The sequence below is a fragment of the Apiospora marii genome (assembly GCF_038362585.1).
Source record: "Apiospora marii strain CBS 49790 chromosome Unknown utg000004l_segment0_segment1, whole genome shotgun sequence".
Classification (NCBI taxonomy): domain Eukaryota; kingdom Fungi; phylum Ascomycota; class Sordariomycetes; order Amphisphaeriales; family Apiosporaceae; genus Apiospora; species Apiospora marii.
Genome location: NW_027117376.1, coordinates 2,353,821 through 2,376,139, shown reverse-complemented (window position 1 = coordinate 2,376,139; position 22,319 = coordinate 2,353,821). Strand labels below are relative to the sequence as shown.

The 22,319-nt window shown below is 55.7% G+C and overlaps 10 protein-coding genes across 10 annotated transcripts; 7 read left to right on the top strand and 3 right to left on the bottom strand.

Annotated features, from left to right (window-relative positions):
• Nucleotides 1–1,003: 1,003 nt before the first annotated feature.
• Nucleotides 1,004–1,664, top strand: PG985_007706 (uncharacterized protein; the record flags this gene model as incomplete). Its single annotated transcript, XM_066827474.1, has 2 exons — nt 1,004–1,322; nt 1,396–1,664. 2 exons carry the CDS (start codon nt 1,004–1,006, stop codon nt 1,662–1,664), a joined length of 588 nt encoding a protein of 195 aa, XP_066685149.1.
• A 903-nt stretch (nt 1,665–2,567) lies between these two features.
• Nucleotides 2,568–3,221, top strand: PG985_007705 (uncharacterized protein; the record flags this gene model as incomplete). The annotated part of the gene is made up of 2 exons (XM_066827473.1): nt 2,568–2,714; nt 2,778–3,221. The coding sequence occupies 2 exons, from the start codon at nt 2,568–2,570 to the stop codon at nt 3,219–3,221; spliced, it is 591 nt and encodes a 196-aa protein (XP_066685148.1).
• Nucleotides 3,222–3,801: 580 nt separating this feature from the next.
• Nucleotides 3,802–6,222, top strand: PG985_007704 (uncharacterized protein; the record flags this gene model as incomplete). Its single annotated transcript, XM_066827472.1, has 1 exon — nt 3,802–6,222. One exon carries the CDS (start codon nt 3,802–3,804, stop codon nt 6,220–6,222), a length of 2,421 nt encoding a protein of 806 aa, XP_066685147.1.
• An 881-nt stretch (nt 6,223–7,103) lies between these two features.
• PG985_007703 (uncharacterized protein) lies at nt 7,104–7,517 on the top strand (the record flags this gene model as incomplete). Its single annotated transcript, XM_066827471.1, has 1 exon — nt 7,104–7,517. The coding sequence occupies one exon, from the start codon at nt 7,104–7,106 to the stop codon at nt 7,515–7,517; it is 414 nt and encodes a 137-aa protein (XP_066685146.1).
• Nucleotides 7,518–7,886: 369 nt separating this feature from the next.
• Nucleotides 7,887–8,822, bottom strand: PG985_007702 (glyoxalase; the record flags this gene model as incomplete). The annotated part of the gene is made up of 1 exon (XM_066827470.1): nt 7,887–8,822. The coding sequence occupies one exon, from the start codon at nt 8,820–8,822 to the stop codon at nt 7,887–7,889; it is 936 nt and encodes a 311-aa protein (XP_066685145.1).
• A 686-nt stretch (nt 8,823–9,508) lies between these two features.
• PG985_007701 (uncharacterized protein) lies at nt 9,509–10,017 on the top strand (the record flags this gene model as incomplete). The annotated part of the gene is made up of 2 exons (XM_066827469.1): nt 9,509–9,558; nt 9,645–10,017. The coding sequence occupies 2 exons, from the start codon at nt 9,509–9,511 to the stop codon at nt 10,015–10,017; spliced, it is 423 nt and encodes a 140-aa protein (XP_066685144.1).
• A 295-nt stretch (nt 10,018–10,312) lies between these two features.
• Nucleotides 10,313–12,199, bottom strand: PG985_007700 (glutamyl-tRNA(Gln) amidotransferase- B subunit; the record flags this gene model as incomplete). The annotated part of the gene is made up of 1 exon (XM_066827468.1): nt 10,313–12,199. The coding sequence occupies one exon, from the start codon at nt 12,197–12,199 to the stop codon at nt 10,313–10,315; it is 1,887 nt and encodes a 628-aa protein (XP_066685143.1).
• Nucleotides 12,200–13,439: 1,240 nt separating this feature from the next.
• Nucleotides 13,440–15,507, top strand: PG985_007699 (uncharacterized protein; the record flags this gene model as incomplete). Its single annotated transcript, XM_066827467.1, has 4 exons — nt 13,440–13,682; nt 13,748–14,726; nt 14,795–15,208; nt 15,347–15,507. 4 exons carry the CDS (start codon nt 13,440–13,442, stop codon nt 15,505–15,507), a joined length of 1,797 nt encoding a protein of 598 aa, XP_066685142.1.
• Nucleotides 15,508–16,851: 1,344 nt separating this feature from the next.
• On the top strand, nt 16,852–18,518 carry PG985_007698 (uncharacterized protein; the record flags this gene model as incomplete). The annotated part of the gene is made up of 3 exons (XM_066827466.1): nt 16,852–17,517; nt 17,577–17,988; nt 18,127–18,518. The coding sequence occupies 3 exons, from the start codon at nt 16,852–16,854 to the stop codon at nt 18,516–18,518; spliced, it is 1,470 nt and encodes a 489-aa protein (XP_066685141.1).
• Nucleotides 18,519–19,483: 965 nt separating this feature from the next.
• Nucleotides 19,484–20,752, bottom strand: PG985_007697 (uncharacterized protein; the record flags this gene model as incomplete). Its single annotated transcript, XM_066827465.1, has 1 exon — nt 19,484–20,752. One exon carries the CDS (start codon nt 20,750–20,752, stop codon nt 19,484–19,486), a length of 1,269 nt encoding a protein of 422 aa, XP_066685140.1.
• Between the last annotated feature and the right edge of the window lie 1,567 nt (nt 20,753–22,319).

The window sequence follows — 22,319 nt, the reverse complement described above, 5'->3', positions numbered from 1 at the left end:
CACATTGAAATCAGAGAAGTTGAACAAGAGCAGGCATCGCGCGGGTTGGGAAGTTGATTGGATTCGTACTTAATCGCATCTACAGTAAATCGGCATTATATGATGCCAAATGTTGAACAGCGTGTACCATGGTGGTTGATTTGGATCTCAAGGTTCTGAAGTAAGCAGCATTTTGCGACCTCACTACAATCCCCCAGTGCCGGTGACGTGCAGTTGTTGTAAATGCGACATGTCAACGCCTTGTGACAACTCGAACATGGACCGCTGGTGTTATCGAAAATTGTGAGACTGGTCGCTCGAACGCAAGTAGGGTGGCATGACCATGGAGACACTCAATTATGTGGTTGTCTTTGTTGTCCCTTGTCGCGGGCCGTCTGCACGTTGCGACCATGGTCGGATACGTCCCTCTGACCCCTCAATCCCAAGGCAATGGATCAATGTTGAGGAGGTGCAACTGAAAACCATCAAATACCAAATGTGGCCATGAAGCCATCCGAGCAGAATGCGAGCGGCACAGCAACAGTACTTGGCAGATCCATATCCTTCTGTCGGACTTTTGCCAATAGTCTCGTGGATGGCCCAACCGATAAGTGGCGTCATCGCCACTTGTTGGTGGCTACAGTGGGCAATGCACAGCACACAGCCAACCCGTGCCGCCTACGCCGCCGGCCGCAGCAGCAATTAGCCTAGCTGTCGGCCAGTTAGCGCACGCTAGCCCACCCCACAAAGCTTGCCGGCGCTGTCAGCTCTTACTTGCATGGGCGACCGTTGCTACTGAGCTGAAGATGGTGTTGGGCAAATTGAGTAAGACGCCGATACGGGATGAAGATGTAAGATGTATATATAACAGTAAGCCCTAACGTGAGATTGATGTTTGCTTTTCGCTTCGTCATCCCAATTCTGTACCTGACATTTAACAGAATCGCAATCGCGAAATACGAAACCCAAAGACAAATCTCACACTTGCACACATCACATACTTACACACACATACTCGCACATCATGGCCCATAATATAGCCCCGTTTCCCCGGCCTCTCGGCATCTTCAAGCCATACCACGCGCCGCATCCCGAGACACTGGTGCTGAAGGAGAAGATCATGTCGCTATCGGGCGACAGCTTCGACATCAAGACGATAGACGGCCGCCCGGTCTTCCGGGTCCAGGGCAACGCCTTCTCGCTCTCGGGCCGGAAAGAGCTCATGGACACGACCGGAAACACCCTCTTCACCATCCGGAAGCGGCTGATGCGGCTGCTTGCGACGTTCTATGCCGAGGACCCCAGCGGGCGGGAGATACTGCAAGTCGAGGGCAAATGGAGCTGTAAGTCTTTTGCTTCTTTAATTTCTGGTTTTTATCAGGCGCACGATTTAACTGACTCGTTCTCTCCCAATAGTCGGATCCTCCAAATCCGTAGCCACCTTCACCGGCGAAGGCGGCCGCGGCGAGAGCCTGTACATGAAGGGCGACTTCTTCGACCGGAAAGCCAACATCACGGACCAGGCCTCGGGCCAGGTGGTGGCCGTCATCGACAGGCAGTTCCTCAACGCGCGCGAGCTGCTGGGCGGCCAGCAGACGTACCACGTCACGGTTGCGCCCAACGTCGACATGTCCCTCATCGTCGCCATGTGCATCTGCCTCGACGAGCGTAGGAACGAGAACTAATAACGGAACTCGTCGGGCGCGGTGCTGCTAGGCCTTGATCGGCATGGATCAATCTGATTTGGGCCTGTATTACACTTTTGGGTTGGGATAGAGTGCTGCGACTCTGGCGTTTCGGGGTGGGATTGACGATACCTTTCCTGCGGGACATGCTTTTATATACCCCTAGAGTACTTCAATTGAGTCATCCGTGATGCGAAAGCAACGAGTTGCACCATTTACCGTTTGTCTGATTGAAACGAGACCCTTAAGCGTGAGAACAAACACAAATTGCCAGGGCAAGTTAGGTCCATTCCCCTTAAAGGTCCAACCGTCAGTCTTCCAGGGACAACTTGCCAAGTTTGGTGGGAGGTGAATGCGCATATCGAGCAAGTAGAAAGATGAAGTCCGAGGGATCAGAAGTAACAGGCCAGAAAAACTCGGTCAATCTATAGCTCGGTATATTGCAATTGATGCCTTCTGTTTCGTTGACAGAGGTCGAATAGCAATGACGTTTCAGACGCTAGCGTTTCGAGGGAGTGCTGAGGGGTCGCTGAACCTGTGTGATTTGATTGGCTGTGAGGCCCCTTGGTGCATGCAACATGGCTGAAAGAGGAAATCGACTGGTTTTCAGGTCTTCTTTGTCGATGCAGGGGTCCCACCGGCCAGCTCATCCCGTGCTTCCTTTGTCCACCAGCTCCAAACAAGTGCTTTATGATGCAAATGCAGAGAAAAGAACTCCCAACCAAGCAATCAATATCCCATTGTGACTCGGTCTACCCTTGCAAGCCGATGGAAGATAAGTTCCTTTATCATGGACATATATTTGCGCCCCCCGTAGAAAGAAAGAAAAAATTGAGGGCTTCTGTCTGATCCCCCAATGCGAATGCTACGACTAACCAAGCTTTGAACGTCATTACCAACAACATGTTGTTGACCTTTTACCTTCTATCATGTGTCGTGCTGTCGGTCCTGGCTAGGCGGGCGACCGACGGTCTCGGCAACGGGGCTGAGCTTACAGCCACAGGAACGGCCACAACCACACACGTTTCTGTTGTCTCATCACCATCACAAGTAAGCCAAGATAAGCTTAACCCTCATTATGTCCCAGAAGCTAATCATACCCCCGCCGTCCAGTCCCCAATAAACACGCCGCACTCCGGCTTCACAGAACCAAGCTCCTGCACCGACGCGCGCCGCGCCGCCGTGGCCATGGACCTGCGGCACTCGCCCAACGCCCCGCTGTTCCCGGCGGACTGGCCCAAGGGCTGCCGGGAGATCCAGGAGAGCCTCAAGCAGATCGCGGACGCGTTCCTGCCGACGGCGTACCTGCCGAAAGAGAGGTTCAACGAGGTCGCGCGCCGCGAGAACTGCCGGCTGGATGTCCGGGTGCGCGGCGGCTCCGTCGTGCTCGGGCAGGCCCACCTCGAGGAGCTCATCGCGACGGGGCTGGGGACGAGTCTGCGCGGCCGGGTCGCCGTGCAGGGGCGCATGGTGTGTGCGAAGCTGAACGGGACGGATCAGCGGGTGGATGTGGAGTGGATGATGGTGCCCATCCTCAAGGACGGCGATGAAGTATGAACGATTACGAGATAGGCATAGTTAGACGGGGCAAGTAAAGTGCTCCCCCTAATGCGAGGCAAGGTAACACCAACCGCGCGCTCGTTTCTTATCAAGCAGTTATTCCCTTCCATGATCGTGCTTCCTCTCAACGTCCATTTAAGACGAGATCTCCCATCAGGCTTCAATACACAAGGCTATGATGTCTCCACACACAGTCCAAATCTCATTGGCCTGTAAGCTGTTTGTCCGACGTGACATGCATGACCGTCTGACGCGATGACACCATCTTGCAATGAGAGCTGGATTGATAATCACATTCGACGTAAGGCTGGGTCGACACCTGCTGGTACAGGAAAGTGATATTTCTTATCAATTCGTTGATCAAGCCTGTTGTCTCTCATGCCTCAGCTGGGTCGGAAGGGTGGAGGTGTCGGAGCGTTCGGCCTTTGACTATTTGAGTACGGTTCGGTGCCCTTCTTAAGCTCTTACGAGCCTCTGGCGTCTTTTTCATTTAGATTTCCAACGCTCTGAAGTATATCAATCTTGCTCGAGGGGAAAAGTGCATTGGTCACTGTTTTAAGCATAGACTCTTGTAAAAATGAGCGACCATGTCTCTCCGCAGCAGTATTCTCCTATCAGCTACAATGACCCCAACGACATCACGGTTGACACACTGCACTCCCATGACCATCAATTAGTGACTTGGGATCTCGGGACCACGCAGACACTGCCATTCGCCGGCCCAGCAGCCACGGGTAGTGGCACTACCATTAAGACTCCATGGCCGCGACGAAATAACCGCGAGACGGATTCTGCCAATCACAAAACGTCACATCCATCCGTAAACGAACCACCATTCAACTTACAGGAACGTGGGGACCATGCGGCGGCTTCGCGAGCGATTTATAAGTTCCACAGGCACACACTCCGATCCTCATTTAACATTGTCGGCCCCGTACTGGTGGTGCTCTTCTATGTTCTCATCGTTTTCCATTATCTGCGTCGCCCGGCCGTGAACGGCATCATGCCCGACAGGATCGTCGATGCCAATATCGTTTTCTACGCCTGGACCGTGCTGGCGATTTTCATGCTGGACTGGGCCAAATCCGCCCTGGCCGGTTTCGAGGCCGCCGCCTTGATGCGACCTGCCTTAGCTCCGTCGAACGCGCGCCAGCTGCTGTGGCATAACGATAAAGCATGGGGTTCCCCAGGTGGATGGTGGAAGGTATTGCGCCTATCAGTAGACCATGCGATGACGAACATGACAGCACGTCAACGTCGTGCCATACCTACTTTGATTTGGAGGGGACCACGCTGGCTATGGGCGTACCTGGCGGGCACCAGTCTTCTCTTTTTCGTTGCCCTCCCATTGTCAAGTCTATCATTCGAGCAAGGAAAGGCACTGCGACGCAGTACCCGGCTGGTAGAGGTCTCGGGCGTCAACCGGACGACTTTCAACCTCAGATCCTGGGGCAACTTGCCCGAGGTGGTCGACAAGACCTGGCGTCAAGGCAATCCGGTGACCCCGTTTGGCGAGACGGTCTTCTACGCACCCAAAGGCAGTTCCGACGTCAGCAGCACGTTCTACGAAGACTCGATCCAGGACATCTACCAGAGGCAGTCAGAAAGCATTGGCAACCCCCAGAACCAAACCATATCGTTCTTCTCTGGGCCCCAGGTTACTGAGAGAGCCTTTGGCAGTGCTTGGGGGCTTCTGACAGACATTTCATGTTTGCCAATGTCGCCCTACGATCCAAAACTGCAATTCTTCAACGTCACGTCGATTGATGACTGGGCATCGGACCTGGACGGTGGAGAGTATCCAACCAACTCGACGGCCTACGCTCAGCGCCCCGAGGTGGCCAAGGTAGGACAGGGACTTTCCGGTATTTACCGCGATATCGGACAGTCCTTTGGCGTGTCGTATCAATACTTGCTAGCCAGCGACTTTTTCGGCTGGAGGGGCTCTTCGTCCTACTCGGATCATCCGTGGTGGCCCTTACCGATCCATGGCCACGTCGAGACTGTACTATGGCAAGTCCACAACGCAACACGCAGCTACCCAGAAGGTATTGCTTCCCACCCACTGGTAGCACATTCCAAATCGGCTGTGAACAATGCGACCTACTTGGGATATGCGGTGCAATGCGCGGTGGTGACTGATGTAGGGGTCGCCAAATTGTCTGCCGAGACCAACACGTTCGAGGACTTCCGGCCCGAACCGGCCCCTAAGGACCAAGTCGGGGTGAACAGCAACGACAAGGTGACGGACTGGCAAGGCGTGGAGGTGATGCAGGCGATAGTCTACGCCGCACTGACGGGCCTCGCGCTGCACGACGAGCACGTGTCCAAATGCAACAGCAACCTCTCCAAGACCTGCAACCCGTGGATGGGCGCCACCATGGCCCTGAACATGGTCCCCGACGTGGTGGATAATGAAGAAAGTGCCGTTGGTGGTGGTGGACAGCAGCTGCAATTGGCCCTCATCACGCCGGAGCAGATGACGCTCGCCATGCACAAGCTATTCGGCGTCGCCGCCGCCGAGATGATGGGCCAGGGACCGGGCAACTGGACCTCGGAGGGCGGGCTCTACGGGCTGGACCCGGCCAACGACCTGGTGCCCGGTAGGGTTCCCTACCTCTTCGTGCTGGGATTGCTGGCGGCCTGGGCCGCCTTCACCGTCTTTCCCCAGCTGTGGGCGCTCTCGTGGGGTCGCCGGTGGACCGCCACGCTGGACGGCTTCGTCCTGTTCCGGCTCGGCGCCGAGTGGCGGGACGCGGTGCACGAGCTCTCGAGCGACAATCTCGGCGATAGCGGGACCGATTGCCTGGCGCGTGTTCCTGGCTTGGTCGGGGATATGCGGAGGCACGACATAAGTGGCGCCGATGATGAAGCTGGAATTGAGCTCCAGGAAGACGGTAATCCTCTTCGCACAACGTCGCACAGAAGCAGTGGTTTCGTAGGCTTAAGCAACGCTCCTGCCAGTAGCCGGAGGGGGAAAACATACTCGTGGAACTGAGATTCCTTCCAGGCTAACGTCTAGAAGTTGGAAACAAATCTGAGCTGACGGGGACACTCCGACCCACGAGGCAAAGTGAAGGAATACAGTAAGTTGGTAAATGATGAGGGAGTTGAGATCTTCATTCACTCCACGATCCAATTGGAACAGGGCAGTATTGGACCATGGAAGCTGACATTTTCGCTGGATGGTGGAAATGCCCAGATTGTTGATCTCTGCTTGTATGTACTAGCTGATATTTGGATGGCGATCATATTTATAAATAGAGTCAAGCTGAGAATAAGTGGCGACAGCAGCAAATGGGACCCGGCGCCGCGGATCTCGAACCCACCTCGAATCGTCCGGGGCAATTGCCCAGCTTGTTGAAGACGGGCACGCCAAACGCCAATGGCAAAACATTGAATGACATGATTTCGCGGCTGAATATCAAGGACGATCTTGACCTTTTTGCTTCTTTAGATTAAGCGCCAGTCGCAAGGCGAAGCCAGCATGAGCGAGCTCCCTTGGTTCTCTTGGCCTCCGCCATGGGCAAACCAACGAGGTTCCGGGCAAGATCAGCATGATAGTGTGCGGCGCAGCCAGGCAAACAACACACCACTGCAGAGCCGACCCAACAGACGAGATCCCCCAAAACACTGGCAATCCCTCCGGTGCTTACTGTTTCGGTAGAATTTCCTATCTTTTTGTTGGTTCTTTCTCTCTCTACCTCCTTTTCTTCAAATCATTTGTCATCTTACCTACATCGTTGCGAGATCCGTCTTACACCGACCTGCATCAATCCTTCAGGTGTTGGTAATACAGCACCGCCCGCCCAGGACACACTTACATACGCCCTCCTCTGTCGCATACAACCCACATTTACTCTCACATACGACTGCAAAATGGCGTATGGCGACGACGTCAAATCGCAGGTGGGGACCCTCGCGACGGTCTGGATCGTGGTCATCGTCGTTCTCGTCGTCCTCAGCGTCTTGGGAATCGTCCTAGCCATCTGGATGTGGAGGCGCCATGTGAACCGGCGCAGGAAGAGAATGGAGGCCTTCTATTCCACGCCCATCGCCCAAGGCCCGTCGCAGCAGCAGCCGCAGCAGCAACAACCACAATATCCCAGTTACAACTACCAGTACCAGCCCCAGACACAAGAAGTGCCAGCATCATCACCACTACCAGCACAATTGGACGCACAGGAGACGGGCGTCAGCAATAACAGCTACAACAATAACAACAATGCCAACCACAATTACAGCAACAACAACAACTATAACACCCAGACGAGGAGTGAGCTGTACGCCTGAGCGATGGATGGAAAACAACAAGGGAGCCAACCGCCAATGGAGCGGGGGAAAAAGTCACGCGACGACAATGGCGCGAACGCGTGATGACACCAAGGCCAGAAGTCTTGGAGTGGTTCCAATTGGGGGCAACTCGGTGGTGATTTACCACAGACGCGGTAAAGAGAAGGGGGACGAAGAATGGACGCGATGCGATACGATGCTATGCGACCGCCCCAGCCTGACTGCGCTGGAGGGAAAGCACATATACCCACGTCGGACAGAAAACATCAACCCGGACATATGTTTTATACCCAATTTCATGTCTTTGTATATAGCGGGATATAAGGAGGAATGTCTATCAGAACGTCATCAGTTCGATAGCCATGCACATCAATTGGAAGATACGAATTCAAACTCAAGCTGCGCCTGGTCCGTGATGCGACCCCCGATCTTCTTCCCCGCAAAATCCGGCGATGTGGTAAAGAACTTGATGGTCAACTTGTCAGTCCCTCTTCCTTGGCTTGGTTTGGCCTCGGGGTCCGTCCGGAGGTGGACCGCGCCAGGCTTGTGCCGTCCCTCCCCGGGCGTGCCGACCGTCCAAGAACCCTCGTAACCACCGCTGCCACTCTTGGTGAACAGGACGTCGTAGACAGGGCGCAGACCGGACTTCTCGTCGCCAGAGTTAGGCCTCGTGGCCGCAGCGGGCGGAGCAACCTGAAGCACCGCCACGCCCACCGCGCCCGAAGCGTGCTCCGCCAGCTTGCCGTCCTGGTAAGGGACCCGCAGCTCCCTGGGCGTCTCGTCCAGACACCAGAACGGCAAGACGCCGGGCTCCAGCGGCTTTCCTGCCGCATCCGCCGCCGCCGAAGTAGCCCACTTCAGCACCTTGCCGTCGGGCCGGTTCCGGCCCCCGCGCACCAGGTCCCGGTACTCGATCCCGCCTCCCACCTCCCGGACTTTGCGCTGTATCTCCTTGAAAGCCGCCGTTACCGATTCAAGCCCCCCTGCTGCATCGCTGAAGGACAGTAGGGTCAGGGCCCAGTCAATCACGGTTCCCTCTTTTTGACCGCCCCAGCGATGGCAGGCCCTGCCCCCGCGACCCACGTCATCGTCGACAAATGCGATGAGCTCCAGGTAGGACCCATCGGCCAAGAATACGAGCACGTTCTCCGTCACGCCGTCTGCGTGCTTGCCGCCCGGGTACAGGGTGAAAGCCTCGGCGAGCCATGAGGGAGGGGAGGCCAGGAAGGCATGGGGTACAAGTATGACGATATGATCCAAGAGAGGCGTTGGCGACGGGTCTACTTTCGCTAGGAGAGAAGCCATGTTGGATTATGAAGAAGAATGAAAAGGTGTAGACCAGATGTGAACACAGACTGGACGGGGTCAATTTCTGGAAGAGGTTGGAAGCAGAGGCAGTTCAAGTCAAGTGATGGTGGGGTCGCCGGTGAACGCCCCGGGTTGGAATGTTTGGACGAACTTCGGAGGGCGGGGGCGGGGCTCAAGCCGGGGGAGTGTCAATCACGCAATACCTGCACGATATCCACCACCGACATTCTAACATACATCGGCTCTAGTTCCAAGACACAACGAGTCTGAAGGGAGAAGAGATCATATGGCGGAACTGCGATACCATTGGCCTTGATGATGTGTAGTCCAACCTCTGCGACGTGTGTAACAGCCAAATAAGGAAGGCAACTCGGTCCGACTTTTCGCAGATCTCATCGTCGGTTTTGCTCCAACACGCCAAAGCAGCGTGATTATCTCCTATTAGATTTCGTGCCAGTGTTAGCCGGACACACCAGCCACTCACCTTGAACTGTAGAGCAGTAGTCATGGCTTTCCTATATGTAAAGGCCGTTGAATGTGATGTCTATATAAGCCAGGAAACATCGCCGTCAATGAGACTAAAACATCCAGCAAGCACATCAACGATCTAACAACATCGAGAACTACCCAACTACCACCGGCCCATCTTCCAGACGAGTCTCATCTAAAGCCCAAAATTCAAAATGCTGAGCCCCTTGGTCCTCATCCCCGCCTTCCTCGGCACAGCGGTCTAGTGAGTCCACCCCCCCCCCCCCTTTCACAGAAACCCCCATCATTCAACGGCCACTTGTACATCAAAGTGATACTAATCCCAAACAGCGCCATCGCAACCACCCCCATCCCCTCCACCTTCGCCACCTCCACGACCTCTTCTACACCCTGCCCAACAGCCCCGTCAACCCCAAGCACCTCCCCATCTTCACTGAAGAGAGAGGGAGAAACGGCCCAAGCGCCGCCCGTCGAAGGCAGGGACCTGCCCCCCTTCGACCCTTTCTCGATCCCGCCCATCCCCAACTTCGCCGTGCCCAGCGCCACGCCGGTCCCACGCCCGGGCTGCTCTAAGTACGTGTGCTACGTGGAGTGCCGCATTGGGATCGTCACGTCCGCCTGCAAGGGTTGCTGCGACAAGCCGGAGGAGCCCAAGCAGAAGGGCGACGAGGAGAAAGAACGGCTGTATCGAGCAAGGTGGTGATGTTGCAGTACAGAGTACTCGAAATGGTGGTCCTTGTTTAGTGATGATGGAGAAATGAGTTGAAGACGTGTTGGGAAAAAAGGGAATGAATTAGTCAGTGAGCGGGCGTCTCTCGAATTTCCTTCGACGAGTATTGGGATTAGAGGCATTGGGGTATGAGGCAAGACACGAAATTAGAGTCAGGACGCGCAATGCTGTTTTATATTTCATTTAGGAGACGATTCCATAGTCTCTATTTCTTCGACGCCTTGGCTGGTATAGACCACGATAGAATACACTCCTTTCCAGTCCCTCTTCAACCCTCCGCCCGCCCCAAAGCCGGCACATACTCCTCCTCCAGCCGCCGCCGCATAACGCCCTCCGCATTTTTGGGGTCGATGCGCTCCTCGGACCCGAGGCGCATCATGCGGCCCACCAGGAACATCAGCTTGCCCTGCGGGTACTGCTTGTACTCCACAAATTGTTGGATAATATCCTCCTGGCCCTCGACGGCCTGGTCGGCGAGCGCGGCGTACTCGGCCTCGGCCAGCTCGTGGAACCACATGTTTTCCGTCTCGATGGCGTCCGCCACGCTCGGGTACTGCTCGGGCACGTTCCCGCGATAGACAACCCAGAGGAGCTCCTTGGCCACCTTGGCCGTGATCTTGTGCTGGTAGAGGAACACGATGATGTCCGCGAGGGCATCTACGGGCACCCTTTGGCACTCGCCGTCCGGTGTGAAGCCGAGGTCCTGGGCCGACTCGTCATGCGGGTTCGACGTCAGACGGCCCAGCTCGTGCAAGATCCAGTTGGCGGCCAGCTGGAAGCACGCGGGATTCTCGGAAATGCCGGTCCCCAGCTTCGACTGCAAGCTGTCCACGACCCGCCAAAAGTACTCGACGCGGGCTCCGTTATCCAGAGCGACGAGCGACAGGGCATCCTTGGCCGTCAGCCCAAAGACCTCGGTGAGCTCGTCGACCTCGGCGTCGGGGAGCTGACCCATGCTTTCGCGGAGGTGGGCGACCAGGTCGTCGCCGATGACGACAGGCAGCAGGTCCGGGTCAGGCATGTAGCGGTAGTCGACCTCGCCCTCCTTGCCGCGCAGCCTCCGGGTCTCGGTCGAGCCGATGGACCAGCCGCGCGTCTCGCCCTCGACGACGCCGCCGGCCTCCAGCACCGCGATCTGGCGGTCGCGCTCCGCGATGATGGCGTCCTCGACCGCCTTGAAGCTGCTCAAGTTCTTGATCTCGGTGCGCGTGCCCAGCGGGGCGTCCGGGTCGTCCGCCCGCCGCACCGACACGTTGACGTCGGCGCGCAGGCCGCCGGCCTCCATGCCCGAGACGCAGGCGTCGACGGCGTTGAGCAGGATCTGGACCTTGCGCACGAGGGCGGCGGCGGTGGCGGGGTGGTGGATGTCGGGGCGGGTGATGATCTCGATCAGCGGGACGCCGGTGCGGTTGAAGTCGATCCAGTGCGTGGCGCCGGGCTGGGCCATGGTCTTGGCCGTGTCCTGCTCCATCTGCACCTGCTGGATGCGGACGGCGAGGCCGTCGCCGTCCTCGGCCGCGATGCCATCGCGGGGCTGCAGGACGATGCGCCCCTCGCGCGCAAAGGGCTCGTAGTACTGCGTGATCTGGTAGCCCGACGGCTGGTCCCAGTGGAAGTAGTGTTTGCGGTCGAAGCGGCTGACGGGCTGGATGTCGCAGTTGAGGGCGAGGGCGGCGCGGAGGGCGGGGACGAGCGTCTCCTTCTGGAAATGGGGCTGGCTGCCCGGGGTGGCGAGGTCGAAGTAGGCGACGTGGCTGTTGGACTCGTTGTTGAAGGAGGTCGTGGCCTCGGAGAAGAGCTTCTTGGCCGTGTTGAGCTGCGCGTGGATCTCGATGCCGACCGTCAGCTCCCAGCCGGGCACGACCTGGTTGCTGGCATTCTTCTTCTTCTTCTTGCCCGCGGCCTTGGCCTTCTTGGCCTCGTCTTTCAGCTGTTTCCGTAGCGGGACGTGGCCGGGAGCGGCAGCAGGATTCGACGACAAAGGGGTTTCGGTGGTTTGGGTGTGCAGGCTTCGGTAGTGGGAGACAATGGCCGGGCGCAGGGCGAGAGCTCTGGCAGATATTTGGGGGCTGCGGGTGAGGCGCAAGCAGCCTTGCCTCGAGACCTGGCCCTGCAGCAGATACTTGCTGAGGGCAGCGGTCGGAACACGGGACATGGCGAGGGGCCGACTCAGGGGCCAGAAGCAGACTGAAGCAGGTATTCAATCAATTGTCGCTCCAAAGCTTCAATCGTCGTTGGTTCGCAACATGCGACAGAGGATTGGAGAAGCCTCGGAGTTCCAGCTGTTTAGTTCCGGAAAATTGTGGCCATCCAAGCCAGCCAGCCAGCCCGTCGCAACCCCACTAACGGAATTGACAACACCGGGGAGTTCGCCTGCTAAAATTAGGCTCATGGCCCACTGAACAAGGTCGTGTCCCAAAGGACCGGGTGAAAGTCATTTTGATGACGATGGTACTTTCTTACATACAGAATCCCGCCAACACGGCAAGAAAAGGATGATGGGGTTGCATCCCCGGCATCAAGGATGGAGGAAGAAAGTGGACAGATATTCAAGGCGTGCAGCCCCAAGTTGAGACACTCGCGCAAGTCTCGTGATCAAATCCTAATACCATCCCTCCCACCCTTTTCTGGAGGATTGTCCAAAGTTTCCCTAGCTTGTGCTCTTCTGAAACACCACCGACCTGCGCTGACACATGGCCCTTCGCTCGTGTGTCTGTGTGCGAGTGAGTGTGTGTGGGTGTGGGTGTGGGTGGGTGTACGGAATCGCCCCCAACATATGTCATCCCATTTCTGCCGGCAGGCTACTGTGTGGTATTGACATAACCGACCGCGCCTGCATTCCAGCTTCCAACACTTTTCTTTTCCCCGAACCCCCAGTTCAAGGCTCATCCATGAACTCCAACATTGATAGTCGAAACTCAACCATGGGGATCTCTCAGTATCACCGGCCCGCGTCACATGGCATCGCTGCTATCCGCCGATGAGAGAGAGCCGTGGTCTTGGATCAACTTTGTATGCTTATCTTACTTACCTTGCGTGTCGCGAGAAATCTTGTGCGATAGGTTCATCTCATCCGCCATCTGTCTTTTTTTCCCTCTCTTTTTCTTTCTCGTCTTCTCCCAACCGCACCTATTTATCTATTTCCTTTCGGTCTGAAAGATACCCCGTTTTTTTTTGAAACCAACTCAGAGGAACAGACAGCAGAACGAACATTTCAGGTACGCTCCCATCTTGGCCTCCTGAAGATCTTACATCACCAAACTCAAATGTCTCTGCCAGCCTTACACGGACACAGGTTTGTCTCAAGCAACCAGGGAGCAAAAGAGGGCTCCCAGCCGCCACCTACCCCGACTCCTGCTAAGAAACCCGTCGTCCCGTTTCCTGAGAAAGCTCGGATGCCGCCTACGAGACACAAGTCCTCCTCGACCTTAGTATCTAACCCCCTGGACGAGAGCGTACGCCGGCGCATTGGGTCTCTGCTGGCCACCTCGCGCCGTTACACTGGCGCCAATGGCTGGGAAGCCACAAAGCCGCGACGCATCAAATCGGTAGACTGCGAACCATCCTCGGGAGGCCGAGATCTTACTACTACTACTACTTCTGCTAATACCAAAAACCTAAACAATCACGCCAACGGGGTGCCTAGCGGAGGAGGCAAAGTGTGCGTACTGAACGCCATCATCATGGACTCGAGCGACTTCAGCTCGGCGAGGAGGAGGCCTACTCCTGGGACCGGCGACTGGAGCTCGCCTTGCCCATGACGTTAGAAAACAACGTAAACCAGAAGAAGACGCGGAAGAGCGTCTCGGACTTGAGCAATTCCACCGACGAAAGCAGCGACTCGAGTGGAAGCAACTCCACCGTCACCCAGGAGTCCTTCGCAAGGCGCGACAGTCCTACCATACCGGCGCCCAATGAGCGCTCCAAGAAGGCGCCCGCGCCCCGGCCAGACGCTTTGCGCTTCCTGGTGGAGGACACGGATGCGCGACCATTCGGCGCAGAGGACGAACCGCCACGAGGGCGGCGCTCGACGGTCTCGTCTGTGGGCAGCACAGCTTCCAGCACAAGGAGCGGCAAATCCGCCGCCAGCGGCGCCGGCGGGGACGACAACGATACAGACCAACACACCAGCCCCGAGCTCAGTCCCAAGACCCCCAAGGGGCGCCATCTCGCAGTGGACGTAGGAAACAACAACAACAACAATAACAACGGGTCGTCCAAGTCGAAACGGCAGCGAAGCTACGGGACCCCGGAGATGCCGCGCGGAAACGCCAACCTGCCCCACGTCTCTCCCAGCCTGCTGACCCCGCGGGCGTCCAACTTCGGGCACGTCAAGCACCTGCCCCGGGCGGAGAAGCTGCCCCTGACCGGGTACGAGCTCCTCGCCTCTCGCCTCAGTACAGCAGGTGCGCCCGCCGCCGACGCGCCGACGGAACCGCAGCTCAAGCCCATCTACCGGCGGTTCGAGCCGCTGAACCACCGGCTCCTGCTCCACCTGCAGGACGAGCTCTGCGAGCTGGAGGAGCAGCTGCACCGCCTCGACACGGCCGACACGCAGAACCGCCGGCTGCAGAACGGCATCCTGCCCGCCTCGCGCCGGGCCGACTCGCAGACGGCCGGCGAGCTGCAGTGGCACAAGACCGACATACTGGGCAAGATCGGGTTCAAGTTGGAGCAGTACAGTATGATCCCCACCACCCCCTTCTGGACATCATCTCTATTGGGAATACCTAACCAAGCCTTCTTGCAGACCACGTCCTCGCCTCTTTCCAGACGACGAGGACCATGCCCAAGCCCGCCCTGGCCGACGTGCGCGAGTACCAAGGCTACCTGGCGGCGCATGGCCCCATCGCCGAGCACGAGACCCGGTTCCTGGACGCGACGGACGACCTCGTCTGCTTGGCGGATGAGGGGACTGCCGGGTTGGCATCGGGCAGTGGGTATCAGAGGGGGACTGGTGATGGAGAACGCCAGTTACGACTTCCGCGCCGGCGATCCATCCAGTACTCGCCCGCGTCGCGTCTGTCCTTCCGCGAAGACACCACCCCCGAGGGATCGACCTATGGCGAAGGGGATGACGAGGACGAGTCCCCTGTGATATCGCTCAGCTTGGCGATGGCGGTGGCTGTTATTGCTCCCATCATGGCGTTTGGTATTGTTCCCGGTAGGTGACCCCTTCCTTTCGTTCTCGAGTCCGGCATGGTTTAGGAGAGTGGGAAAGATGCACGGCTACGTCATAATTCTCAGCACCCTATCTTTGCCAAAGGAAATAAACAGAACTGACTCATAGTTGCATGTTTAGGCTACTTCGGCAGAATGATGGTAGTCCTGCTAGTGTCGGTGGCCGTCGTGTGGGGCTTGGTCCACGAAAGGGTCATCGGGATACACGCGACACGGGACTTTTATATATGCGCCGGGCTTTACGGGATGGCCATGGCCGTTGTCGCTGGGATATATCGGTGAAGGATTAGATCCGGCAAGACGGCGGTATAAATAATCAAGGGTTAGGCTTGGGGACAGAAGGGCTACAGCGAGTCGCCTACTCTCCCGACCGATTGTAGGCGTTACCACGTGTTCATGGCTATTTAGGTAGATAGATTGGTGCTAGAAAAGCATATTTGAATTGCAATTGGGGAAAATGCGAATCCAACTTATCAGATCATGCGGTGGTTTGTGTGAGACCAGTTACAGACTATCAGACTAAACTGGGCTGCTACAGGTAAATACTTTCAGTTGCTGGCTAATACGTCTTTAATTGTGTATTCTAACTAACTATCATTATTCGTTTACGTTTAACCTCGAGGATGGAAACGTGGAAAAGGGTGTAGGAGGAGGGGATTGAGGAAGTAGGGGAAGTCTATCAATCATCGCCAGCAAATCTAACGAATTCAAGTTTTCGACGTTACGCTGCTTGGTAACTCGACCCGGGACCGGTTTCCTGTCACACCACTTCCAACTAGAGTAATAGATCTACTGTTTGTCCAACGCAAAATTCATATCTAGGTGGTCTTGCTATATGTAAACATTGTAGGCAACGTAAGCATGCCTTACATGCAAGAAACCCGTATGCATTGAAACGGATGGGGCGCATGTTAGGCTGACCGGCCGGCGGCAGCGCAATACCTAGTGGGTGGTGGCCAATTAGTGGGGGTTTCGGGCGCTATTCACAGAGCCCCTGACTATGTTTACTCATCACCCGCTCAGTACTTACTTACTCATGGTTTATTCTCTAACCACAAATTCGTTTTGTAAGAGATCGATCAGCAGAGCTAAACCATAATCGAACGTACGTATATAGTTAAGAATCAATATCCATGAAATTGAATGGAGGAATAGACAACAAGATGTCGTTTCGGTGTGGCAGAAAAAGGCAAGGCTCCCACATCGTACATATAGCATCGGTTCGTGTCTGCATACCGCCCCCGGGTCCCAGCTCTTGGCGCTCTCAGCCCTGTCAAATCATGGATGTCTTCTCGGTACCCTCTTACATATCCGTTCCCTCTTAGAGGATAGACCAGTAAAGTTCTGTTGGGATTACCCATCGCTGTTTGCTGCTCGTCAGCAAGGCCGAGGGGGTGGCGGGGGTTATTAATCATGTCGAGGTACGGAGTATTTTGCGATATAATCGACGAGGGACATGTATGGACTGGGACAGGCAAGGCTGTGCCTATGGGTGTTTCCCACTTGGTCAATAGGCTCGTTTATTTCTTTCCCTTCTTCCTTTTTCCCTCCTCAATCACCAATGATCTAAATATATTACCACTGCTTGCTGTCGGCGCAGCAGCTGCAGCGCCCATCCAGGTCACTATGAGAAACAGCTATTACAACCTCGACGAAGCAGCGAGGCCGATACCACCGAGACCGGTAGATTCCAGTTGCTACCAAGAGCAACCGGGTCTGGAAGTGGACTTCCGTGTCGACACCACTGGCCTGCACAAAGACTTTTATGCCGAAGACACCAACAAACACACCCTTGCCCCCGAAGGCTATTTCCCAGACGAGCGCCACCACGCGCCCGGCTTACAGGTCGCTGCCTTCCCCAGCGAGTCCAGGGCACCCGCCGCGCCAGGCAAAAGGCAGAGCTGGCGGCGCTGGTGGATTATTGTAAGCACCATTGCGGCCGTCATCATTATCATCGGCGGCGTGCTGGGAGGTGTGCTCGGTAGCCGAGCCCCAGATGCCTCCCACTTCAACAGCAACGAAGGGAATGGTAATCGCGGCAACAGCACAGCACCGCCGTTAAAGAACATCCGACCTGGCTCGCGCCTTGCCGTGTCAGGCTGGCGCGAGGGCCCGAGGGGGCCGGGCTACCACATCCGTCTCTTCTATCAGGGGCCCGACCAACACTTGCGCTTCTCCAATTTCTCCACCACCGAGACCGATTGGTACCCTCCCGTGCTGCTGGACCAGATGGATGCCACACCACGAGATAACACATCCCTGGCGGCGTCGACGTCAGTGGATGACGAGGGCGTATGTTGTTTGGCCCTTCCTGGTGTGATGGTGAAGAACTGACGACGGTGAGGTAAAAGCACGGCGAGTTCAGCGTCTTCTACGTGGACAATTCTTCGAAATTGGGCATGCAGATTTTCCCAAGAACCATGAGAGCCATGGGCGTAGGCGGCCGCCTTAACTCTTACCCCCAGGAGGTGGCACCCGACACGAGACTCGGCGCGTACTGGCCCTACCTGCTGTCCCAGGGGGTTGGCGCGTCTGGCAAGCTGATTTGGACCACACGCTGGGGTGACGAACACCCAGAACATCCCTTCTTTACGCATACTGATCCCGGGGTCGACGCGTCCCTAACATCAGGGCTAGCCATCGTCCCCGCCTCGTCCAAGGATAAGGATGCCGTCGGATTCATATACCGACGTGGCGATGGTAAGGTGTTCAATAATATGCCGGATCGTAGCTACAATTTCATTGGGACTGCTTGGGCGAAAGGTGAGATCGCGTTTCATCCCTTCTGCTCTGCTTCAGATCCTTTCTTCCCTCCTTTTCTACCCCGTTTTTGTAGGTGGGCTTGTATTCTTGAGTGCACTTAATTACTGACCTTGGGAATGTCCGTCTTGTCTACACCAGGAGACCTCGCTAAGGACTTAATCGCACTTACGATCCCGGCCGAGTCGCCCTTGGCCGCTTTCACCGTAGCGGGGCTGGGGACCAACCCGGACAAGCTTGTGAGCACTTACGTCCTCTATATAGACCCCCGTGGAGACGTCAACATGATCTGGCTGGAAGACGACGTGAGCGGATGGAAGGGGCCCCAGACGTACCCGGAAGCCTTCGGCGGCGCCGACGCGGGGACGGACATTGCGTGCCTAACCCCCGCTGTCTGGGGTAACGCCAATATTACGCTCGTGGGTGCGTACGATATGAGCCGTTGTTATTTCCAGGCCGAAGGGGGCCGGGTCCGCCAGGTGCAGTTCGACGGCTCTAGGTGGAACAATTTGGGGTACCTGCCTATCGACTGATGGATGGGTGGACAGGGCGATGGCTAGAGGGAGGCGGCGTTGCGAAAGCGGCCCTGCTGGATTGGGCGCCTGTACATATGCTTACTCCGAAGAATGCATTGTTTTGGTAGAATCTCGTGTCAATTGCCGTGCTCCAGATGGCACAAGTAACGGTCATCACAGCCGAGCATATAGATCAGTTCGGCCTCCTCGATCTGTATGGAGAGACATGACACTTGCAGTCCAACTATGGCTAGTTCGTGCCTGTAGGTTTAATGGCACTGATTCAGGGGTGGCCAGGCATTTAAGCATCTAGCTACCCCGCCTTTCAGGGGTTCGCGCCGACCTGGAAAGATCGCCCCAAGTGGGGAGAGCAATCAACCCAAACGACAAGGGGAACATTGAAATATTAAAAAATTCTTGATTAGGAATGAAGAGCGGAACGCAATAATGGCGGTTGACTTTACAGTCGTACTGAGCAGGTTTGATCTACAGGGTTCAAGTAGACTGTGCAGCTGACATACATATAACAGAGACTAATAATGTGCATTTGTGGGATCAGAGATCGTAGTGTTCATTCCCATTTGCAGTACTATGTTCTAGAAAGCCAAACCATTCAATGCCATGAGAATAGTCTAGTCAGAATGAGTACTTTCATCCCACCACTCTGCTCATCTAGCACTCTTCTCGCCGAAGTTGACGGCGTTGGCCTCCTTCAGAATATGATGCCAGAGAAGAGCTGCCAGTGCTCCTCCAAGAATGGCCACGAGTTATCGGCTCGCGGCGTTAGTATTCACTCTTTCTGAGAAGTGAACATAATTTCTCAGAAAGGATCTATGGAAATTTCTCGAGTAAATGGTTACTCCTTCCTCCGTGAGACACGGGAGTAACAAAGGACAAACACTGGAACAGGAAATAAAGACCAAGAGTTGCTTATAGGTCTTTGACGATTCCGATTCATCGCAATACTATCCGCTCCCTCTACTCTAGTTGGCCGATCGAGGCTGCATAGGGGGCCACAGCTTGTTGAATGCCTCCGTGACCTCCATTACCTCCTCCTCGGCGCGGGCTGCCTTTCCCTGGCGAGCCTTGACGGCGACAGCAACGCCAACGGCTCTCTCCCTCCTCTCTTTCTTCCTGGCGGCGGCCGCTTCGGCTTCGGCTTCCTCTTGCTCCCTTTTCTTCTTCTCCTCCTCCTGCTCCCGCTTCTTCCGTGCGGCGACCTCCTTCTCGGCGATCTCCTTGCGCATCTCGCCGCCCCAGACCTCCAGGCCATCGGGGTGCAGGATACACCACAGCGCCAGCTCGCGGGTCGCGAGCGTGTCCTCCAAGCAGTCGTGGCCAACAACAGCGGCTCGTCCAGGTCGCATCATGCGGCCGCCACCGGTCTGGATGCTCTTGCCGGTGAGGCGCTGCGTCAGGTACTTCAGGCCCCAGATCCGGGGGTACGGGACCCGGCCCACGCCGAAGAAGCCGGCGGCGGTCTGCATGGAAGTATCGACGACGCGGCCGTGAGCCAAGCGCAACATCTGCAGGTCGTTCTCGACCGAGTGGCCCACCAGCACCGTCTCGCTGTCCATGTACTCCAGGAGCAGCGCGCGCGCGTCTCTCCAGTGCGGCAGGATGGTCCCCTTGGCCTTGGCCTCCCGTATCTTGGCGGCGTTGACGCCGCTGTAGCGGGCGCGCCAGTTGACCACGACACCGGCCGGGATGACCAGCTCGTTGATGAGGGTCTCGCCGGTAATGGCGTCTACGGCGCACAGCTGAGCGAGCTCGCTGCGTTCCCACGGCAGCTTCGAAGGTTTGGGTCGGGGATTGGCGTTTGTTGCGGTGGTCTGTTGAGATGGAAGCTGGTTTGATCCTCCCAAGTTCTTCTCTGGACGGACGCCGACCATCTCGCAGTCGATTACAATGGCGGCCCGCTTATTGCGGCGGGATGGATCGGGAGACGGCGAGGCGACATAGTCATAGAAGAAGACGCCAAGTGGAAGCTTGGTCTGGGCTCTCTCCATGGAGGTCTGCGTGGGAAGGATGAATTTGTTGCGGACCAGCTGTTCGTCGCTCTGGCATCGCAGTCTCAAGGATTCGATGAACTGCTGACGGCAGTCAAGCGCTTCAAGCGCGTCCTGGTCTTGCTCAGCGATGAAGGTGTAGTAGTTGGCGCCATATTGGAGAGAATTGGCGAAGATGGCACTGGATGCCGTCGGAAGGTGGATGGGCGGGTACGGATAAGCGGCGACGAGATCGGGCTCCATATTGGGTTGCCAGGTTGTTGTGATACCTTGAGTAAGGATTACGTCAACCGAGAGAAAGATGACTGATGTGGCGTACCAGGGAACATGCAGTTATCCGTCTGGGATAAACATTAATGATTTCCACGCGATCCGCGATTCGCAATGCAGGTTGCGGTTACGCGCCTGGAACTTGGGCACGGAACTGGCGGGGAAGGTACGTGGGCAGAGAACGTATCGGGGAACAAACGGATCACTGGAATCTCGCTCACGTTGTTTACTTTGGGATTGTAAAAACAACCAAGTTCTGAGTGGTTGCTTGCAGGTGTTGGCAACTACTTGCCCTGAAGCAATTCCAATAACGCGTACCTTCCGCAAGTTTTGGGTATCCTCGAGGCAAGTACTGAAGAGTCGTTGCTGCCAGTAAATGGTTCCTACTTCCTTCAACCTTTTCTGTTTGATCAACAGAAGACTGGTATTTCACAAGGCAAACAACCTTTGCGTCAAGTGCTTACCCGTACTAAATGTTTCTACGCGAAGAATAAGAATACTTGCTACCCTGCCCAGTCAATCCAGAACTTTGCTCGCGTGTTGAATCCCTGGTAGTTGCTGTCTATGATCAGCTTTGGTGCGTGTGGTTTTGGCCCGATGCTCTCGGCAAGAGGAAAAGGGGCGGCGACAGAGAACGGGTGGGTGAGACGGATTTGGTGAAAAAGGGTTGGCGATGGGTCAATAAGTCTTCGCAGAACAAACACGCTGGTTGATGACTAGCTGTTGATAATATTCTAAGCACTCATGTCAGTCGGTTCGCATCTACCATTCTGGCAATGGGGTGTGCTGAATGATATATCTCACCATAGGGAAACAGTTTAGCGAAAAGGAGTTGGCCGCGGGTTAGTAAGTCTTAAGTCACTGGAAACATTGATATGGTGATTATTCATTGGTTGAAAATCTGAGTACTCAGATGCTAAACATTTATATACTTGTTATTTAGACCGAGGTATGTGAAATGTAATGTCCTGTGGGAAAGGGGTCAGCAATAAGCAGTGGCGGGTTAAGATCCCGTGGAGTGTAGAACCGATGATTTGGTGAAAACTATTGAGAACGGCGAACTGCTTCTGAGTGAGGCTATCTAGCCATTTCATTGTATTCCTGGCACCGCTATTACAAGACCTATATCTAATCTGAGATGCTTTGTTTTGTAGCCTGCTGGATAGCCTAATGAATCAAACCATAATGTTCGGTTCTTTTGTTCATAGGGCCAAAAGCAGTACCAGTAGTCAAATTGAGTTCACAAATTACCGATTCTTTGTTGAATCTGACAATACAGGATTCTGCGCAGTCGTGATTTGCCCACACTACGACTTTTTCCTCCTGTAAACCAACATAAGTTTGATGGTGGGATGCTGGGAATGGCTATAATAGGGAGAAAAGGAAACGTTGTTTTTCTAAAGATCTCTCCTCAGGGGTTGATTAGTCACGAAGGCAGTCACTGTTTGGATGAACCATCTTGCTCTTTTCGCTAGGCGAGGTGCCTTTGGCCCGAATTTGTCTAAGGGGAGCCTCAGGTTCTCTGTTTTGTTCCAGATTG